This window comes from Pygoscelis adeliae, unplaced genomic scaffold (genome assembly GCF_000699105.1).
Source record: "Pygoscelis adeliae isolate BGI_AS28 unplaced genomic scaffold, ASM69910v1 Scaffold370, whole genome shotgun sequence".
Taxonomy (NCBI): domain Eukaryota; kingdom Metazoa; phylum Chordata; class Aves; order Sphenisciformes; family Spheniscidae; genus Pygoscelis; species Pygoscelis adeliae.
The window spans coordinates 193,110-214,524 of NW_008823870.1; the positions used below are offsets into that span (position 1 = coordinate 193,110).

At 45.3% G+C, this 21,415-nt stretch overlaps 1 protein-coding gene across 1 annotated transcript in view; it reads right to left on the reverse strand.

Annotated features, from left to right (window-relative positions):
• Positions 1-21,415, reverse strand: part of CAMTA1 (calmodulin binding transcription activator 1) — a 336,801-nt gene that overhangs the window by 17,461 nt on the left and 297,925 nt on the right. Inside the window, exons 12-21 of the mRNA XM_009333436.1 lie at positions 11,010-11,149; positions 10,567-10,763; positions 10,139-10,217; positions 8,948-9,263; positions 8,036-8,559; positions 6,644-6,831; positions 5,981-6,227; positions 5,429-5,500; positions 1,432-1,625; positions 1,167-1,241 (exon numbers count right to left, since the gene is read on the reverse strand). Of these exons, the coding sequence (XP_009331711.1) occupies positions 1,167-1,241; positions 1,432-1,625; positions 5,429-5,500; positions 5,981-6,227; positions 6,644-6,831; positions 8,036-8,559; positions 8,948-9,263; positions 10,139-10,217; positions 10,567-10,763; positions 11,010-11,149 (2,032 nt within the window). The remainder of the gene's footprint in view (positions 1-1,166; positions 1,242-1,431; positions 1,626-5,428; positions 5,501-5,980; positions 6,228-6,643; positions 6,832-8,035; positions 8,560-8,947; positions 9,264-10,138; positions 10,218-10,566; positions 10,764-11,009; positions 11,150-21,415) is intronic.

Sequence of the window (21,415 nt, forward strand, 5' to 3'; positions counted from 1 at the left end):
CAGGACATGCTGCCCAACAAACACAACAAAACAAACCTTTTGGTCTCTTCCACATGCCCTGCTGAGAGCAAGAAGCCACTTGTGCTTCTTCGTGAACAACTGTGGCTGTTTCAAGTGCACTTGGAATTGGCCTGGAAACTATAAAACCCTCTTTCTTGTCCACACATGTTACTTCCCACTGAACCGGCAGGTAAGATGTCCTTCCACAACATGAGCCACGCTGACCTCCTGCAAACTGCAGCTCTGAAATCTTACAAAAAGGACCGAGTCTGTTTCTGAAATCAATTTTATCACATGCCTCTCTGCCTCTCAGAGCTCTCCTTGTTCAAACATCACTGGGCTGAACCAGATATGCTTCATCAGGTCTGACCAGCTCCTGAGCAGATGAAATGCATGTGTGGTGAGAATGGAGGGAGCAGAGTCAGAAACATCTGAATTCACTTTTGTCTAGGCAAAGTTCCAGTGTGCAACCTGATCATATATGGGATCCTTTCATCGAAAAAAAATCAAAACAAACACCCTGCATGTAGCAGAGTACTAGTATGGTAGTGCCAGCTGCCACATGTGAGCACTTTGGCAAGCCTGCACAGGTCCCCACGCTGGCAGGAGATGATTCATCTTCATGTCTGTGTCTGTACTCCCAGCTTACTGAGGTATGTGTGGAGTGGCTGACGTGAACTAACTTGTCTGCTGCTGTTGGCACATTCCACCTATCCACACTAAAAAGAACCCGTATCTGATGAGAATTTACCAAATGATTCTGTGACCAAACTAAAGGCTACACCAGATGTTGTCACATTTTGCACTTTCCCACATACCATGAATGCTTTGTGCAGCACTTACAAGCTGTAGCTATGATTCAGTAAGCTTTTTTCCAGACTTCCTCAAGTCCAACTTTTAAAGTCATGTGCCTTGCTTTGCTCAAAGTTTCCTTATTCTGTGTCTGCCCAACACAACCTGGGCTCCAGCAACGGAGCTGAACATAATTCTTTCAGCAACAGTCCTAATTTAAGACATTTCATTTTTGTCAGTGTATCTTGGATGCAGCTGGGCTTCGTTATTTGATTAAAAGATCTGTAGTGAGCTGATTCTATTACCCTTTACATTGCCCTCATTGCTGACACACTTGAATATTGAAGGGCAGATACCAAAAGACAGCGTCATACCTGTGGCGGCAGCGTCGTAAAAACCGCATAATCTTGCGAGCAGCTTGATCCTGCTTCTTGGTAAGCAGACTGCTTCTAAACACAAAAAAACCCCAACAATGAAGTAGGCAAAACTGGGGAGAATAATACTAAATGCAAGAATAATTATCCTATGAACCACTGTCCTCTTCTCACTAGCCTTTATCTGTAAACTACAGCACAGCCCTGATGAGTGTACAGGCAATATACAAAGATCCTGGTAGCATCTAACATCCCAATGGCTCACCTGAGTTTCTGTTGTACAATGGTGGCTGCCCGACGGTTTTGCCTCCTCTTCCCACATTCTTTGTAGCTGCGATAGTACTGCTGGATCAACATCGCAGCTCGTCGGCTCTGCTGGAATTTTTTCTGCTCATAGTAACTTCGGAATTTGCTCTGGATAAGAATGGCAGCTTGCGTCATCTTTTTATAAAGTGCATACTACAAGAGAAACAAAGAGAAGCTGAGGCATTCCAATAAAACCAGCGAGAAGCAGGTTCCTAGGGCAGAAGACTCTTCTGCCACTAAGACATGATGAGAAGCAAATGAGTATCTGCTTGCTACCTGGGAACTGTGTGAGAAAATGGTGACAGCAAACTGGAACAACTGTGAGATTAGGTGCAGAACCTAGTCTGCATCAAGAAAGCAACTACCTGTTTTGCTGCCCCTGGAATAATTTGACGGGATTGGTTTTATTTAATGTCTAGCTAGCAGAGGCTCTACATGTACATGCTAATGACCCAATCCAGCTGTACTATACTTATGAACAACTTCAGAACAACTGGAGCTGATCCTAAGTCATGTTTACACTGCTTCATATTTGTACCGCAGTGGGTCTGTGTTAGATATAAACCAACTGAATACACTTACAGGAATTGTTTGTTTCCCTTGCACACAGAAATCTCATTACAAACTACAGGATGCTCATTTCTATGCAGCCATTGTTTGTAAAGGCTCATAACAACAGCAGCAAAATATGCCCAACTTAAGTGACTGTAAGGATAAAGCAGTGTGAATGACTATTCCAAAATGCTAACAGATTAACTAAAATGAAAATACACTTTTTTGTATCTTCCTTTAAAAATATCTTTTCAACAAATTACTTTAAAACTGAATTTGCTGTTCACAAGTGCATTCCACTTTCCTAGGACAATTGACTTCTAAACAGCTCATTTCTTGTTTCTATGCCATAGAAATAGCAATAGCACAATACTGCAAAAGTTTTGATTGCTCAAATATATCCATTTAAATCCAAGCTTTTCAAATAGAATAACATATGTTTCTAACTTAAAAAAAAAACCCAAAACCAAACCCAAACAAAATCCACAACAGTTAATTAAGCAAGTCTAATATTGAGCCCAAGTCATAGGCAAAACTAAATCTCATTAGAAGTCTGTAACAAGCATTCACTGAACCTGCAAATTTGCATGAGCAGTCTCACACATCCAAAATTCCCTCTAGCACTGTATTATTTCTAGCCCATGATTCCAAATAAAGCAGGCACAAACTCTTAAAAAGAAAATCTTTATTCTACATCCTTCTCCTTCTAAAGCACGCAAGTAGATGGCCGCTTAACAGAAACCACACACAGTCATGCATATTTTTAGAAGTCCTTTTTAAGATAGAGATGTAGAATAATGTATAAAAGTTGCACTCATACCTCTGAACTAACGCTATGACAGAGGTTTTCAGTGTTTACTGATCTTATTTTGGAAGTTTTAACGCTTTCAAAACTTATGTGTCTGCTGTTCCTGGCTATTCTATCACCTGTGACTTCTGCTCACTTTATCAGACAGATAAGACACAGAAATAGCAGCCACTGCCCTGAACAGGGTAATGTCCTAACGTATCTCAATAGAGTTTTCCTGTCTATTGGGAAAAAAAAAAAACAAAAAGCAAACATACAACCCCCGCCCCACACAACATCACCCCAAAGCAAAAAACCCTCCAGTATCATCACAGACCACCATTTACCAAATTTCACTTTTTGGAATTGAAGCAGTCATTAGGTGCAATTATATTTTGCCATTATTCATTTCCATTGTTTTTTTTTTTTTCTTTTCTTTGTTCTTTTTAACATTTTTAATTAAATGGGTCAGATTGTGGTTTTCAATCAGCTATTTTAAATAAGTCCACTCACGGGCTGGTGATTGCCTTCCAATTTTTAGCCCAGATGGGACTTCTGTGGCTGAGTTACAAACCCCCGAATAGAAGGGTTCAAATACTAAACTGTGATGTGAGCTATGACTGTTCAAATCTAGTCATAAGCCTGTACTGGTCTCCGCAATACAGTAACATAATAGAGGAATAAGGCATGTGAAAGAGAAAATAGCAGTCACTGAATAGACTGGACTCCAGTATGTTTGCATTCAACTCTAAGACCCACTTAGCTGATTAGCTGCTCCCCCTCCTCCTCTTTTTCCCTCCAGCCGGGAAGAGGATAAACAGAGAAGTCACCTCACCTCTGTGAAGTGATAAGCCTCAGCTAGTACAGCGGCCCCAGAAAGCTCAGCTGACTTGTGGTGATAGAACAGTACTTTGACTGATACAAAACCATGGTGCAGGAGGAAGCTATGGATGGAAAATTACCCTGAGGACATGCCTGTCCAGGAAGAGCATGCCTCGCCTCCTGGGTAGCTCTGAGAGAAGCTCAGCTGATTCTAGTACCTGATGAGAGCAAGATGTTGCACAGCTGGGAAATCCATCTTTACAGTAGAAAATTATTGGCCGTGAACAATTTAAGACTGGCATCAACAGTCACACCTCCAGTATGAGCAGCAATGTACATGAGATGGTGGTCTTAGGAATTCAGGGCACAGGTATTTCAAAGATGAATGTTCAAAATACTTTGGCAGGCAGGCAGAATGCAGAGGACTGGCTGCACGGGTGGGATAATGTTCTCCTGTGCTCCCCAAATGCCAAGGCAAAGATCACTGAGTGACAGCTAATCAGCAGCAAAGGAAAGCTTGTTCTCCGGAAACTGGCTTCAAAACCTTCCCTGCACCTCAGCCCCTCACTGCTTAGATGAGTACCCGTAGAAGCAGGAGCCTTTTTTTTTTTCTTTTAGTTGTACTACTGTGCTGATATGCTGTGGCACAGCAGCCCCTATGTATCTCCCATAAGGTTTGGTTTGTCACTGATTTCTCAACTACAGGTATTTATTAGTGGATACTATTAAAACATTTCTCTAAATGCCAGGTTCTCCTGGTTTATATTGAGCATGAAAGTTAGTGACCCATGGGGAATTGTTTCCAAAATAATGTTTGTATTTGTATTACCTTCAAGGCTATCCAAGTAAGCTTGGGGAGAAACAGAAAAATACATAATTAATGTTAGTTCTGCAAATAAAGAATGAAAAAATAAAAAAAACCAAACCATCTTCTTTCAAAAAGAAGCGATTCCAGACAAAGCAGCTTGTCAAGCTGTTTTTGAAAGGAATTAAGCTTCCCTATTACAGGAAGTATCACTCCAGAATAACAGCCATGTGACAGGTTGAATGTGAATCATGATGCAGTCACCTAACACTAGAAAGGCTTCCCAAATAAATGTTTTTGAAGGTTGTAAAAGAGCACAGGCATCTTGCCTTTCACTTTACGTAACATGCCACCAGGCACCAGACAGCTTGAGTCTAGCAGAGTACAGTAAAAAGAGGGACATGGGCTCAAGCCCCACCCCCCCCGCCCCAACCCCAAAAAACCCCAAAAACCAAAAAGGAAAAAAAGTATCTTCTTTTTCTGGGGTTGAGAACTCAGCCTAAAAGCATGTCTCCAACTAGAATCTGGAGAACGGTCTCAGTCCTGGAACAAGTGGCATCAAGCTACAACACGTGACCTCCCATAGTTTAAAAGTTTAGTATGTGCAAAATAAAACAACCTATTTTTCATCTTTGCCTTTATCAAAGGCAAAACCAACTTCAATTTCACAATGAAATTTGGCAAGCAACTAGTCAGAGAATAGTCTCACCAGGCTATAACATGCATAAAGGCCAATATGGAATACATCATTGCCCTCTATCTCATAGCAAAAATACAGGTTATCATCACAAACAAAACCCTTTCAAGGATTCCCTCCAAAATTAAGATTCAGGACACGAATTTTCTTCCCTTTTCAATTTTGCCTGAGCAGGGTATTTCATCACTACATGATGAAAGGCATACAAGAGGAACAGTGGGATAATTCCCATTACAAAGGGCTGTGTTCATGGCACTTACGTGTGTTTCATAAAATTTCACTTCCTTGATTACCTGTTTGTATTTTCGGTAGCAACGCTGAATAACAGCAGCAGCCACCTCTTGCTGTTCCCGGAGAGGACGACCCTATGTGGAAAAGGAAAGAAGCAATAAGTAGTCAGAGCGCACCAAAAAACGGGACAGATGTTGTTAAGTGGCTCACAGCAGCTTGCAGGGCCCCTACTTCGAAATCTCTCCTATCAGTGCTACATGATTCAGGTCTAGGCACTTCCTGGAGATCTCTCTACTGTCAACTCATGTAAGGGACAAACCCTCATAACTGATCTTTACACCAAGCAGGCAACTAACCAGAACCTTTGGGGTATATTTTGAGGATATGCTTTGTGAGTGCTGTTCCGGCACAGAAGGCATGCTACGGCATGGCATGCTCTCTCCAGTATGGTAGTTGCTGGGTAAACATCAACAAGCAAATGCTAGAAGCATTGAAAAGGTTATGACAGAAACTGTATTTTTGTCCCAGAAGTGGGTATTACCCACATTTTGTTTTTGTAACAAATTACACTCTCACACCTAACAAGGAAGACATTGGACATTTTGGCCACATACCTTGTATTTCCTGAACACTGTCTGGACAAGCTTGGCAGCTTCATAGAGTTCTCTCTGCTCATGATCAGACAGAGTTAACTGTGCAAACTCATTTTCTACCTTCTCGCTGGTGGATGCACTCAGAAATTCAGACCAGTCTGCTGCCGAGGGAAGGCTGGGTTTCTCAAAAGCTATTTCACTGATTGGTGAGCCTGCAGGGCTCAAGCTGGTGTTCGAAGAAGGGGTCAGGGGTTCACTATACAGGCTTCTGAAATACCAATCACAGTAGGAATTATTGGCTCACAAAGCACCTGAGCTGGCATCACAGATAAGGACTACAACATTTCTCAGTTCAAGGCAGAAGCTCATGCTCCCCTCCTTCTCTCCAACCAACATCCCACATTCCTGAGCCTGCCTGTACCACATTGCACAGACTTGGCACTGGAAGAGAAGTCACAAGTCAGACCTCGTGGCCACTTTCCCCTCCTGCTGCATGCATTCCCATTCTTCCACGAATTTGTAGCTCTGCTGGCAACAATACATTTGACCACCAGAGCGCAGCTGGGCTTGGAACACCAGCATTGAGTCCCACTGAGAAAGAGCATCTGCAGGCTAAAGCATCAGTGCATGCTGCCCAGCATTCAGACCACTCAAACCCAGAGCAACTTCACAGCTCTTCCTGACCTTATCTGTGCAGCACTTGGCAGATGATCGACATCAGCAAGGTAACTGGCCAGCCAGCTCATTGTGGTGCTCATGGCAGCACTGTCCGTTCTCTCCACCAGCGGTGACTCCATGGGCACAAAATTCTCCCGCTTGATCCTGTCAGGCGTAGCTTCAATAATGTGCTCCGCAAGTGTCATCATGTTCACCTGGGAAGGGGAAGAGGAGAGCAAACTTTTGCTGCCTGGTAGCAGGAGCCTTGTGATTGCGTGTTACAACCCAGCTTTAGACAGATTGCCTGATTTTCCTCAAACTTGTGATAGCTGAAGTCTACTGTTTGTCTCAGCATCAGAGAGAAATTCATTAACCAAAGCTCATTTGCTTTTCTGTCTCTTCTGACAAAGCACTGCAGGTTTTCACATTCCCCAGACCTCTTTTTCATTGAGTGTATGGGGAGCCTACGAGATCTGGTGAAAGGTTTATGTCATTGGACCTTTGCTGTATGCTACTGGCAGCTGTCACTACTATCTTGTTTCCAAAGGAAAAGTGATCTTGCCGCTCTTTCACTGAGATGTGCAGTAGAGCATGACAGGACAATAAAGGCACATCAAGAGAAGTTAAAAACCTTGGGACCACAGCTTTGTCTGGAATCCTTCTGAACCATATCCCCCCACCTGCCAAGGTTCACAGGAATTTTTAATACAGAGAACAGAAAACAGTTCTTTTTTTCCAAAGATCTGCTTCATCTGTGTTACGCCAGCAAGATGAGAATATTTAGAGATGCCAAGGCAGTGCAGGTAGGCTGTGCTCCCATTATTCTTTTCGCTCAGAAGACCAAATGCAGTGTCTTTCCCCCAGTGACTACTGCTCATCTGTCTGTCCTGCTTCTGTTGGGTTTTTATTTCCTCTATTCCATACCCAGTGGAATTTTTCCTTCCCCAAACCCACTCTCTCGCCCCTTCTTCACTCTTATCTCCTTGCCCTTTGAAGTGTAGTGGCTTGACCTGCAACCACAGCACTGCCTCTCTCAAGTCACCTTGTCTTTACAGGGACTGCTTCCCACTTCCCAAAGAAATAGGGGACCACCTTAGTCTCATTTACTGATGTGACGAGGAGGCTCTGCTTTTTTCCTTTTTCCTTGCAGAATTGCAAACAATTTTGTGCATTCTGTACACTGTTGAAGCGTATGCCAGTGCATGACCCTAAGTGCTAACCATCAGCCTTTGCGTCCAGGTTGAAAGGATACCCTTTAAAACCAGAAGAAAGTATACATGGGCCATATGACCACCTCCTTTCACAAAGCACAATTCAGAGTCTCTAAAGGCCTCCACAGAAGTTTCTCACAGTTAGGCTCCTCTGTGCAGCCACCGTGCTCTCTGAGACCGCTGATCTTGGTGCTACGGGTACGTTTACCTGCAAGTCATCCATGTGGTGTAAGCAGTCCTCATCCCCTGCATTGTCCCTATAGGATAAGAGCTCTGCATCCACCATCTCCCTGTCAGCCATCATCAGCACGTTCATCTGCTCTCGCTGGTGTAGCCGATGGGCTACAGTGTCCTTCCCCAGTGCAGCCCCCTTCTGGCTCCCCGCCACCTGCACTGCTGACACACCAATATAAATGTCCTTTGGGTTCCATTTCATGCCTGCTTGGCTGCCAGAGCCCCGGTACCCAGTAACTTCTGGGATGTGCTGGGAGAGCTCCCGGCCATAGTCCCTTATCCCTTCACTGGGGCTGATTGTCTCAGTGGCGGATTGCTTGGAGCTGGAGTTCTGCTTCCTGATGCTTGGCTGTTCCAGGCTCAGCGCAGTGGAAAGCAGCTTCTCTTGCCGGGCGTGAAAATATTCAGGGCTCAGCTTATGTTTTTTGGGTGCAGGGTAATCTTTCTGAGTCTCACTACTGTAGTAACTGGAAGGTTCCGATCTTGGTCGTCTCAGCTCTGCAAACAAACAGATCAATGGTCAAAACAGAACAGGCAACCCATGGCCACTGTAGGAACTACAACAGCTTCTGCTGCAGAGCGGCAGGTGGAAGTTTGTGCCATGATCTAGGACATCCAACAATATGTGCAAAGGGAGTAACTATCACCCAGGGAGGATACTACCTCAACCACTCTTAAGATACTCGCGTCTTTCTAAAGCAGGCATTCACTCCTCTTCCCAATACTTACACAAGCACATGGAGCATGTGACAGAGCCCACAAGAAAAGAATTAAGCATGGACAGCAGGGCTACAGGTGGCATCTGCCGCCCAGGTGAGCTCCTTGCCCCCAGGTTTTCACATGTCAAATGTCAGCAAAGCAGCGCATGCCCTCAGGGTTGGTTTACCTGTGTTTGTACTGGAAATCACAGTGACTCCCTTCTGAGGCTCCTGAGAGGCAATAAGCTCACTGTGCCACTGGGACACCCAGTTCTCTGTGTTGGAGTCTGTGCTCGAGGGGCACTGAATCCTAGGGTTTTGCCCAAGCTGAGTTTGCTCATCTCGCTGTAGCTGCTCCAAGCACTCTGCCAACTTCACATGGCCCCGAGATCGGGCAATGGCCAGTGGCAGTCTCCCAAGGGAGTCAGGAATAGAGATGGCTCGGCGGTCCCACTTGTACAGCACAACAGCTGCATCCATGTGGCCCAGGGCGCATGCCCACATCTAGAAAAGAAAAGACAACTGACCCATTGGGCGACCTGCCTTCTCCTTCTTCTCTTGCTAATGCAGGGGAGTCTGGTCCCTAGCCCACAGAAAAATGACTCTGATAAGCAAAACCATAACATGCTTGAACCCCAGCAACTAGCTTTTATAAATGTCCTATCCCGACAAAAGGCCATTACAGAGGATTAGATGCATGCTATTCTCTCCTATGACAGAGAAACCTTCACCTGCCAAATGAAGCTGACAGTTTGACAGTTTCTTATCTAGTAATAAACATTTTTTGGGTTTTTTTTTGGGTTTGGCTTTTTTTTTTTTCTCTCACACTGGCATCACTGCAGAGACGTAACAGCCTCATGCGCAAAGGAATCTCTGAGATCAGAAACAGGCAGACAGGACTAACAGTTGGGAATAATAAAATCAACACTCTGCTGTTGTAAACTGGCACTTCTGGTTCCACCTGCTTTGGCTCTTTGCTTGTCTAAGTTCTCAGTCTCGATTTCATGATTCCAATGACCAAGATATTGCAATGACTTTACAACCGCTACAGACAGTCAGTCAAAGAGAACAACCTGAAAGAAGGGATGTAAAGCCCTTTCCCCCGCACAACAGCGGAAACTAGATTTTGGGTAAAACACAAACCAGAAACACCTCTCTGTCCCCTTTCCTCATGTTAGTCAATGACAAGTTTTCTTCTGTGTGGTCTCTCTCAACAAAATGCCAGGAAGCTGACAGTGCTGTGTCTTACCATTTACACAGCAAGGACACACAAGAAACACCTACTCTTCAGAGTGTGAAACACATTAGGAAAATAACACATCAGGAAGAACTCCAGAGGGTCCTCAGACTCTCTCAGAAGTTTCAGTCTCTGCTCTTACCAGAGGAGTGCAGGAGAAATGATCCACATTCAAAGGGTCAACTTCCAGCTCCAGATCAATGCTGTCTGCATGTTTGGTGCTGCAGAGGAAACAACAGAACAAATGATGCTCTGTAGCCATGTTAGGATCACTGCCTAAATGCACAGCTTTACCCAATGCACCATACCACAAAGAAGTGGCCATGCATATGCCCATGACACACACATGTACTACAGATGGTGCCCCCACTGGAGACTTTAAGAGCATGGTACATCCAGTGATTGGACTCGCTCTCTCAAGAGACAGATCCCGTCAGATCAGGGGACAGGAACAAATTCAGGGACTTGGCTGTTTGTAAGGGACAACCAGAAATCTGGACCAAACAGAGCTTACATATGCTTCTGCCATGCCTGTATTGACACCCAAGAGTCCAACGGGCTGGGTCTTACCGCCATTTGATGAGGGTCTGGATCAGTGTAGCATAGCCCTGGGCAGCAGCTAGGTGGAGCAGTGTCATTCCTCGGAAAGTCTTTGAATGGATCAAGTGTTTGGACTTTGCCCAGCAAGCACGACTCATCATCTTCTCGCACACCACCACCACGCGGCTCTCAAAGCAGCTGCCCAGTGTCCCAGTCCCAGAAACGCACTGAAACACCACACACATCCCAGTTTAACCACTGAGGGGAGCTGCAACCTGCCCTGAGCAGGCACCTTCTGCTTCTAGAAGTACTGAGACAGTGGCAAATGCGAGTGAAAGCCAACTGCTGTTAAAGACACCCACAAACCAGACTTCTTGTTCAGGAAAAACTATAATCCTTTCCAACCCCCCCAAAAAACAAACTCTGGTAAGAAAGCATAAAGCTGCCGTGTCTGGACACAGCGGGGTTCATACCTGCACCTGCGTTCCTCCGTTCCCACTCCCATTGCTCCCGCCTCCTACTCCTTGTTTGTGCTGCTGGGAGCCCGTCATTTCAGCCATTCTCCTCTCCATCTGCTCAAGTCGCTCCAATATTGACATCCTGAACTGGTTATCTAGGTTGGAGAAAGCCAGAATAAGGATATTACCATGGAAAGAAAGCTCAGGTTTTGGCAGCCTAGTGCAGGAAGCCACAAACAACTATCCTGGAAGTCACACAGGAGATTTGCTTGGCTTGGCAATGCACAGGGACACTTGCCCTGCAGCATCCTAGCTCTTCAAGTTCCTGCAGCATCCCTTTGACTGCAAATCCAGAGAACTTCCTTAAAGAAAACAGACAGAAAAATGAAAAACGCAGGCAGAAGACGGATCCCTTCCCTTGTGATTCTAGCTGTATCCACACAATAAAGGACTGGGGTAATGCAACTTCTTTCGAAACACAAGTAAACCCTAAGCAAATATAACCAGACAGCATTTCAATAGGATAGTATCTGTCAAAATACTTTCCATTTCAGAATAAATCCCCCTACTTTACAAGAGTCCGAATTCAGCTTGGCTTGCCTCCTGAAACCATGCAATAACGGCACCTGGAGGAAAAAGACTCCTTTGCTTCCTTCTGCGCTTAGAAAAAGGAGCCTTTAAAAAGGCACTTGCTCCTTCCCTGACAGGCTCCATTTCTTGGAAAAGAGCTTCAGCCAAGTGCCAGAAACAGAACTACCAGAAATCACAGAGTATGGACACTGATGATCCAGTAACATAATTCTGAAAAGCAATACAACTCTTGAGCCCTCTGGTCTCTGCAGAAGTCTAAAGGCTGTATTAGTTATTTTCTCCTCCTTGCATTGTAACCTAGCACTATGATACAGCTACTAATGCTTGAATAGTGGAGCAGGGAGATTTAGATAGGTTAATAGGACATTGCTATACCTGATGCTGTAGAGATCAACTCAAGCAATCTTTTTGTGTTTAGGGCCAGTCAGTGCAGCTTGAGTGGCTGCAAACACAGAGGGCTCTTTCTGTCTTGTGACCCATAAGGGAGAAACTTCATGCAGCTCATGTGAAGCTGTGCAGGATAATTTTGTGGATAGGGAACATTTAATGAATCTTGCTATCATGTTAACAGCATATATAATAAACTGTGGGGAAAAGACAACCCTCATCCTGTTTGGTTTCATATATCCATGGCGATGATGTGGTGGTGCAGAGCACTGACAACCCCAGAACAAAGCCCACTGACAACAACAGGAATCTGTGCATCAAAATGAACAAGCTCTGATCAGGTTTTAAAAGAGAAAGTCTTCTCCGAGTGACCTGGTTACATGCAGAGTCCTCCCTGGAAGGTTGCAGGAGTACTCGTATACCACACTCTGCAAGGCACAACTCTCACTGGAGGGTATTAGAAAGATACGTATCTCTCTGCTGTACTGCACTGAAGACCATATTGCAGACCACTGATAATAAACAGCTCAGGTCCACTGGCTAAAGACATCCCCCTCTCCCTAAGAAGCTGCTGCGGTTTGACAGTAGACAAGAGCTCTGCTCCCTTCTGGCCAGCTCCAGCAGGTTGTAATGCAGCATCCCACTCTGGTTGCTCAAGAGCCAGGGACAAAGGAGTGCAGCCAGCACCAACCCTCTAACCTCATTTCAGAGGTGAGCTCACTACGGTCTTTTCTCGCCTAGTCCAAAACACTATTACTTGTTATTAGTGCCTTATTAATAATTCAGTTGTCCTGTTAATTGCAAAGCCTCTGGGAAAGTGACTGGCAGTTACATGAGGAAATATTCATAACGCAGATGCCGTCTCAGGGCTCTGCCTCTGAACTGCGGTCAGCACACAGCAGCAACACAAGTTGCGTTTTCCCAGCAAGTCTTTGTTCCAGGAGTGCTGCAGTGTGCTGCAGTGCAGTCCGTGTCGCTGTCTCCTCCTCCCCCATTGCCAGGCAGAGCACGTACGCTGCAGAGACTGACAGAGACCTGGCACTGCTGAGCCATCCCCTCTCACCGCAGGCCTGTGCCAAACAGAGCTACTACAACTCAGGCACCAGGAAAAGGGGCCACGTTTGCCATGCAGGTTAACAGCTCCGTTCTGCACATTTAATGCCACTCTCTCTAGTTCAGTGGCCAGCACTTGCATTTTATTAGAGCTAAGAGTAGCAACACGCTGGCTATCGTATCTGAGCCTTCAACCTCGTAAGTGCAAAAGTGGCATCTTTTTAAAAGGAGAAGAAATTTGGCATGAACCAGTGCCACAGAACACCAAGCCCAGGGCTGCAACATACTGGGGATTTGCTCCTACCCATTTAGCTGTCAAAAGAGAATAATTATTCTGTACAGCCAGAAATAGCAGGAGAAAATTATTCCAGTGAGATGCAGCAGTACACTTCAGATTACCACCCCCCCTTTTTTTTTTCCAAGCTGAAACCATTGTGGAACAGAAATGGAGGGCCCCATGTTTGTGTCCACTTTCCAGGCTCTTTTCTCTCTAAGCTCTGTGATCTCTAATTGAAGCCTCCACCTTTCCTAACACTGAGCTAATGACACCAAGCACTTCCTGGCACTTTTTGTCAGAGGACTGAAGTTACTAAAGGGACGTCTGTCACCACCACTGTCCCCAGATGGGAACACTAAAAAGAATTAAGAAAAGCAGGGAACTTTTCTTAGGAAGCAGAATTTGAAACAGCATCTAGTGCTCCCACGTATTCCTATTCAGACACCTGGACAGTGCTCCTGGTAAGTATTTAGGGCAGGACCACCTGATTTTAGGTAGCAGAGGGCATCTGTTTGATTTAACAGAAGTCTGAAGGACAGACATTATAAACTCATCACAGTCTTAAACCTGTAACCTTCAGTATCTTACCAAGACAACAGTGTTTTTCATAGATGGTTGTAAATTGCTGCTCAGTCTACAGGCAGGTCAGAAATAAGCCACTATTAGTAAAATGGGAAGTGGAAACAACCATTCTGGAGAACCAGCACAGAGTGAAGGGAGCCCTTTCCACGTCTAGCAGAGACTGCTGGCATTTACCGAGCAGCAGGGCGTACCCTTGGATTAGAAAGCTGCAGGCAGCAAATAAGGTAAGTGGGGCAGTAATGAATGCAAAGTATCTCTATGCTGCCCATTTTCCAGGTGATTAAACCTGCTACCTAAGCAGCCAGAACAAAGCCACAACTGATGGCAATTTCAAAATTATTTATGTATAGTGTTTCCATAATAAATTCCACAGTATCAAGTACACCAAGGTGTCCCCTTCAAAAGCCACTGGTCACTTGAAGTGCATGCACTGCACTAGTCTACAGAAAAAAAAGAAAATTTAAAAAACGGGGGAGAGCGAGCGAGAACAGGGAAAGAAAGACAGCAACTAGCTATGCTGCAAGAGTTGGTACATTCTTAACAAAACAAAACAAGGACACCTAAGTATAGAGGAACAGCCAAAGGGAAGGACACCTTCCCCCTAGGTTCCCCCTGGAGTCAGCAATGAGACAGAAGGCTCCTCTTCTTCCACGTGGAGGCCACAGATTAATGGCATTTGGACCACAGGTCAGTGCAGTTCACACACTGCTAATAAGCCAACAGATGCCTTGCTTGGATTGCAGCGAGACCACCACACGTCACTGTGTGGAAGATCCCCAGGTCACTCAACCCCCTAAACAGCACATTTCCTTTCTTCCTTGCTTGGATCAGGGCCAGGGAACCTGCTGGCTTTCAGTTAGGCTCCCAAAAGTAAACCACATACAAATATTGATTTCTACACACTCTCCTCCTGGTGCACTCTTGCAGCATCTCTCAGGACCATTTTAAAAATCAACTGTCCACAGGCAGGTGAACTTCCGAACTATTTTACCCGGCTGCACTAGTCCTACCCCGTTAAAATTAAGTTACAAAGAATAAAGGTGATCTGGTACCTTGAAAACTTAGATTTTGCAGGGGCCTAATTAAAGGCTAAGTTTTTAAGCAAACTCCTAGGAATCAATATTCTGTAAGTCCCAAGTTTGCCAGTTTGTATCAAAACATTATCACTTCTGCATTCTCAGCAACAGGACTTGGCCAGCTTTATCCCTAAGGACAACAAGCATAATGTTGAAAATAAAAGTACAACTTATGCCACAGAAACTGGCATGAAAACATCTTCTTTCCTTTATATAGTCCTGGGTTCAACAGGGTCAGAAACAAAGTCAGCTTTACCACAAGTCATATGCAATACACCTGGTTTATCTTTAAAACTGATGTATCTGTATCCACGTTAGCAGCCTACAGCTGTATAAAACTTAGAGGAACTGGACAGAAAGAAAACCTCTCACATTTTGGGAAGCAAAGGGTTGCTTTTTTGTGTGCGTGTGTCTGTTATGTACCGAACATAACTGAGGTCTGAAACAAGATCCTCCAGCTCAACAATAAAGGTATTGGACGGTGCCAGAACACATTCTTTAAGCAAAGTACCATGCTTCATCGCAAAAGAAAACCATGTTTTCTGGTAATGAAGACATGACAAAACCTGACCCAGTCCTGCTGACTCTAATGCATTTTCCTGTGAAAATCCTAATTACCAAAAAAGTACTGTCAGCAAAGCCCAAACACCACAAACAGGATGAAAATGAGGCACAAGCAAAAAAAAAAAAAAGGCTTGTCTGAAGTTATGCAATTTACCTTGCAATAATTAAGAGATGGGGTATAAGAGCCTGAATATGACTGAATGTTACAGGTACCACTCTGAGAAGTTCAAGACCCTTTATCCCTTATTATTTCTTATTTTGCCAGTCACACTCTTTTCTGTCTTGCTCACTTCAGGGGTCTGTGTAGAGCCACCTGCTTAGCAGGCAATGAAATTAAAAGAACACAGGTTCCACGTTCATGTCTTTTATATTCAACAGAGGATCTCATGACAAGTATCTATCTTGCAGTGCACTGAAGACAAGAGCTCAACAGCATATAAATCAAGTTGTCAAAATAAGCTTTTCTCCTGCTACATTACACAGGAAATCTAAACAACTCCAGCCCAGCACAATATGTCTTGCACTGGAAGCACCCTAACTCTTTCCAAAGGCAGCAAAGATGCAGGTGGATACAAACTTATCCACATATTTAAGGTTTTACCCAAGGACTCTGCTTTTGATGATCAAATTTCAGATTTTTTTTGTGAGCCAAAAATTAGACTTGCAAATTTTTCCATTTCTTGAGTTTTCCCATTACATATAAATCTGAAGAAACGTTACAATATTCTTTAAGAAACCACAAAGAAGGTTTCTGAAGCTGTTCTTCAAGGCTGCCTCCATGAAGGTGATGAAAATGACTGCATTTCTATATCTCGGAGATACCTCATAAATTCACAGAAAACATTCTGAACATTGTATCTTTTCTGGAAATTATTATTCTTCAAATTTAACAATAAAAATGTAATCAAAATTAGTTCTCACCATTATTCCTTAGCATAACAGGAATTGGTGGTGGCTTTAGGCCCTAGGGGCCTATTTTGCGAACAGATGGAGCCCTAGCAAGGCAGAACAGCCTGGTCTCACAGCACTTTTCCACCAGCAGCTGCTTTCATCTGATGGGAGCTCTGAAGCTTTTGGGATCTGATGTAGTTACACACATCCACTCGCTAGTGCTTCATTCCTCTCGCCCTGCACCTTCTGTGACAAGCCCCAAGCGCACCCCTGGGTCACGTGTTAATCTAGGGATCCGTTCCATCACAGACAAAGCCGTTTTCACTTCTGTTGTCCTCAGCTCTTCATAGGAGAGTGAGAAGCTATCCTATGGATTCAAAACCAAGCTTAGGAAACACAGCAAAACGATTCATGGTGGTATTTATTTGCAGGGTCTGGTCCTCCTGAGAAAACCAGCTGTTCCAGTGTCATGTCAGGGCTGGGCTGCTCCACAGCACTGGCAGCCAGAGGGGAGTGTGACTGTCCCAGCAGGGAGGGACTGGAACGAGCTGCTTGGTCAGATTTTGACCCGTACTAAGAAATTGGTTTGAATCTCATTTCCCTAAAACATGAACCATCATTTTAGTGCAGAACAAGCTTCTTTTTAATTTGTACTCAGAGGGAGCCTACTACTGATTACAGTAACGACAGCAAGTTATGGACAAAACATTTCTAGAGCTGCAAAACTATTCTGGTAGAAGTCCTTTAAGGATGCATGGTTATTTACTTCAGTTAGCATTTTACAGAGCTACAGCGTGTACACTTGCACAGTTACACACAGTACACAAGCTTTCAGCTGAGACTGCAGAAGTACCTGCCTTGCAAAGCCTGCTAACAGCTTGTGACAGCACCTGACTGCATGTACCCTGTATTAAAAGGGTAGCTAAAACACAGTACTTGCAAATGTTGTACAAGTTTTTTCCATGCAAGGAGGCAACAGGATTGCTACCAGAAACGTGATTTTACTCCGAGTGGGTCAGTTCCTGCAAAACTACCAAAAGACACTCTACCACTCCCTCATTCAGCCATGTCGTCCCGCCACAAAGAGACAAGACACTCGAGACTTTAATAAGGCTGGAGTCCCCACGTTAAATGGTATAGAAAAACAAGGGCCAAATCTGGGGGAATTGCCTGTGCTGTAGAGCTTAGACACAAGTGCAACGCTTCACCTGCCCCGCTGCGATAGCCCACTCCTCTGCACAGCCCTCCCCATCTTTGAACCCAAAGACCTCTTCCAAAGACACGGTATTATTTCTTTTTGAGCTACGCAAGCAGCATTCCTGATGGGTGGGCACCAGCTCAAACCATTGCCTCCTGCTCACACTTTATTACAAAATGTAGTAAAGCCACATGTTAGCAGACATCAAGTCTCAGATCTTTCACTTTCTTTGTGTGGTACCTAAAACACCACTACGGTCCAGATATGGAGCTAAGAGCATACCAACATACAGCAGCGAGTGACAAGACCTCCTTTGCTTGACAAGCCAAGTTTAAGAAATTAGCATAGAGAGCTGCTTTTCTAATCTCTGCACACTGCTTTACTGGACAAGTAACAATCTAAAAGGATCTCCTCTTTCGTCCTTTTGCCAAGCAAGCTTCAACCAGCAAGAAACTGTCTGTACCACTCATGACATGGCAGTGCAGCCAGAACTATTAGAGAGGAAATACTGCTTTGCACTGATAAACAATAAATCAGCAGTTCTTAGCAGTGAGCAGTGTCTATACCACTTGCTTCCCCCCCCCCCGCTCACCTGGAGGTCTTGGTCTTTTTTTGTCACGCTGCGCAACCTAAATGACAGACAGTATTTGATTGGAAGGACTGAAGGATGAGGGTGCATGATTCCACTGGGGCAGTATCTGCCCAGGATACAATTATTTCCCCACAGACTTCTAACCACTGAACTAATGGTGCTGTGCGAGATCTGCATCTGCATGTGTTCCCAAGTACTGTGCTTAAATACTCAGGAGGTAAGAAGCCACTCTGAGGGCACCGGCTTCTCAGCACGTGCAGTTTCTTTAACAGCAGTTTCTTTGTTACAACATTCACCGTATGAACACATATAGACTGAATTTAACAAGTGCGATAGCTGAGTGCTGTAAAAAAAACATGCAGCGCAAAGACATGTTTCTGTTTTGCAGAGCAAGTCAGACACACCATATTCTCTCACCCAGTGCAAGCTGTGGGTGAGGATTGAAGCAGTCTAAGGACACATCACTTCTCTGAGTGCTACTGCTCTGTGCCTACTTTACAAATCATCTGTCACTTGCCTATAAAATCTTGCTCAATTCTTCTATACGGTAAAAATCCTGAACACCTTCCATGTTGCAGTATCAATTTGGTCTGGTTTAGTACTTATTTCTGAGGTGTTATCATTGCAGGAACACATATTTCTGAAATGAAGCTGCGGTAGCATCCTCAATGCATCTTACAAAAAGCTCTGTTTAGCAGTAGCCTATTACAGGTCATGGTCTCTACCAGCAAATGCAAGCACTTAAAATTTTTACTTAATATTCTAAGACAAATGCATATCTCTGCTAGTGAGGCAAGTCACTTCCAGGCCTTTTGATAAGTGAGAAATGCCACAACTACTGAGGCACAAGACGAGGAAAACACTGTATTTACACTCTGAGCCTAAGCGACAGCTGGAAAAAGCCCGTGCTTTCACAGAAGAAATAAACACTACTGGGCATGGGCAGGAATAAGGAAGTAATCCAGACCTGCACATACAGCCATTGTTATTGATTTTAAGCCATTAATCCACCTACCAGGGCAAGACGTCTTACTGGCAACACTTTTCCCATAGTTTTTCCAATGCTGTAGGACTTTAGCTATTACTCCCATGCCATCTGAGACTACTCTGTTCCTATCATCCCCAGCAGCCACCGCTCCCTCAAAAGATGGTACTTCCCCCTACTTTTCTTTATCATGCCATTACTAGAGAAGAAGAGAAGGGGGGTGGCTCAGGCTGACTTTTTCCCCAAGTCTCTATACCAACAGCGATAAAGCACTTGCTGCTTTTTTTTTCAGGCTTCTCTTCCCCAGAGCTTAGGGATGGAGAGATTGTCACACTATCCAGGAACAGCTACTTCAGCAAACCGGGGAAGGTTTTAGAGCTGCCATGTGGTCTTGATGTATTTTAGAGGTAGGGCAGACTGCTAAGAGATGTCACTTCTCGTGCTATTTAGTAATTTGTATAAAAACAGTTGGCTGCCTAAGGTCACTCTCTGCATCTCAGGTCAGAAATTGGCTGTGCTTTCCCATAGGTGCCAACACTATGACAGATGTTGTGTTTTTGGATGTATGCAAAGAGCAACAGAGCAACAGCCTAGGAGGACATGCTGCACTGCTGCTCACCCACACAGCGCTACCCACTGCTCATGGAGACTCCCTCCTCCAAGGGTTACACACTATAGGAGCTATAGACAGGAAAAAAGCACCTCATGGGGCACTACGCAGTATATGTGCTATGGTATTGCAAGTACAGTAAACATTCTGACCCAAGTTTTCTCTCACAAAAATTGCAAACTCAAGAAACAAAATATTCACCCAGAAATCACCAGACTGATGAGCAGAATGATATAAAATGGCCTCTATTTGCTGCAAAATTAGATAAATAAGAACTGCTGCAAGCTACAAAACTGTGAAACACTAGAATAGGTCAGGAAGAGAGACTGAGGTCTCCTTCACTGGAAGGTTTCAAGGAGTCGATCTGTCACGTTTACCCCATCTCTAAACTGGGAGTGGCCTACACAGTCTTCTGAATTCCCCTTTCTAGTCCTATTTTATTTGATGAAGCGCCCTGCAAAACAAGTTTTGCAATCACCTGGCACGGAGCAGGTGGGTGCTCCAAGCATCCCTCAACTGCCCAGGGAAGGTTTGGGCTACTGACCTCATCCTACACTGTACCAACTCAGAATACGAGATTGTGACCTGGAGGTGTTAGGATGCTACCCGTCCTTCTGCATGCGTGATGCTACAATAAAAGTGCTGTCACAACTCTGAGCCTCCATTGTAACATCACCCTGCACGGGCTGGGGGCCAACAAGGGAGGGTGAGCAGATAGAAACGTGACCGTGTCCCACAGCTGGGGCACAGGGAGACGAAGGGGGAGGAATGGTGAGCTTAAAAAGGCACGCATTCGCATTGTAAGTACAGCAGAGTGACGGACAACACAGAAGCATGCAGATTTAAACCCAAACAAATACTGCATGACACATCATCCTGTAATACTTACTGGAAGCACTACTTTGTCACATCTGCACATCCACCTGCAAAGGGTGGGGGTCCCAGACCCATGTGTAGTACCTCTACCTGGTTCCAGGTAAATTAACCAACAACATCTGGCACCAGAGGACTGACCTGGGAGTCTACAAAGACATCAGTGGAGGCTCCAGCCAGCATCTGGTGTGGACCCTGCAGCAGGGGCGGACAGAGCAGGCTCCCCCACAGACCGGGCTGTCGTCTTTCGCATTCTCGGAGCCAGCTGGAGCTCCTCCGTCTTACCGCAGCGCTGGCGGGAGTCTCAGCTGTGCCCTCTCCGCACCTCTCCCACCGCGGTGCAGGGGCTAGCACTCGCTGGCATACTTCGGAAACGGGAGAGTCCTGCGCTCCACAGCGGAAGACGACGCCGAGCGATGTTCAGCGGCCGGGGGCATGGCGCTGCACACAACTGCCCGAATGCTGGAGCCGAGGGGCAGCGTCGCAGGACCAAAGCGCTCCGGTCAGCAGCTGGCTCTGGGGCCGCTGGGTGGCACGTCCAGCATTCGGGAGATGTGCGAGTCTCTCTGCACGGAGATGGGCCGCACCTCTCCCGCCACGGGCAAACGGCTGCCGTACCTCGCCCACACCGGGGCGGACACCGCCTCAGAGCTCCGGAGGGCTCACGGACGGAGCCGTAGCTGCCGCCCGCCCTACCGGCACACGGCGCGCTGGAGCCTATAGACGAGGCCGGGACAAGAAC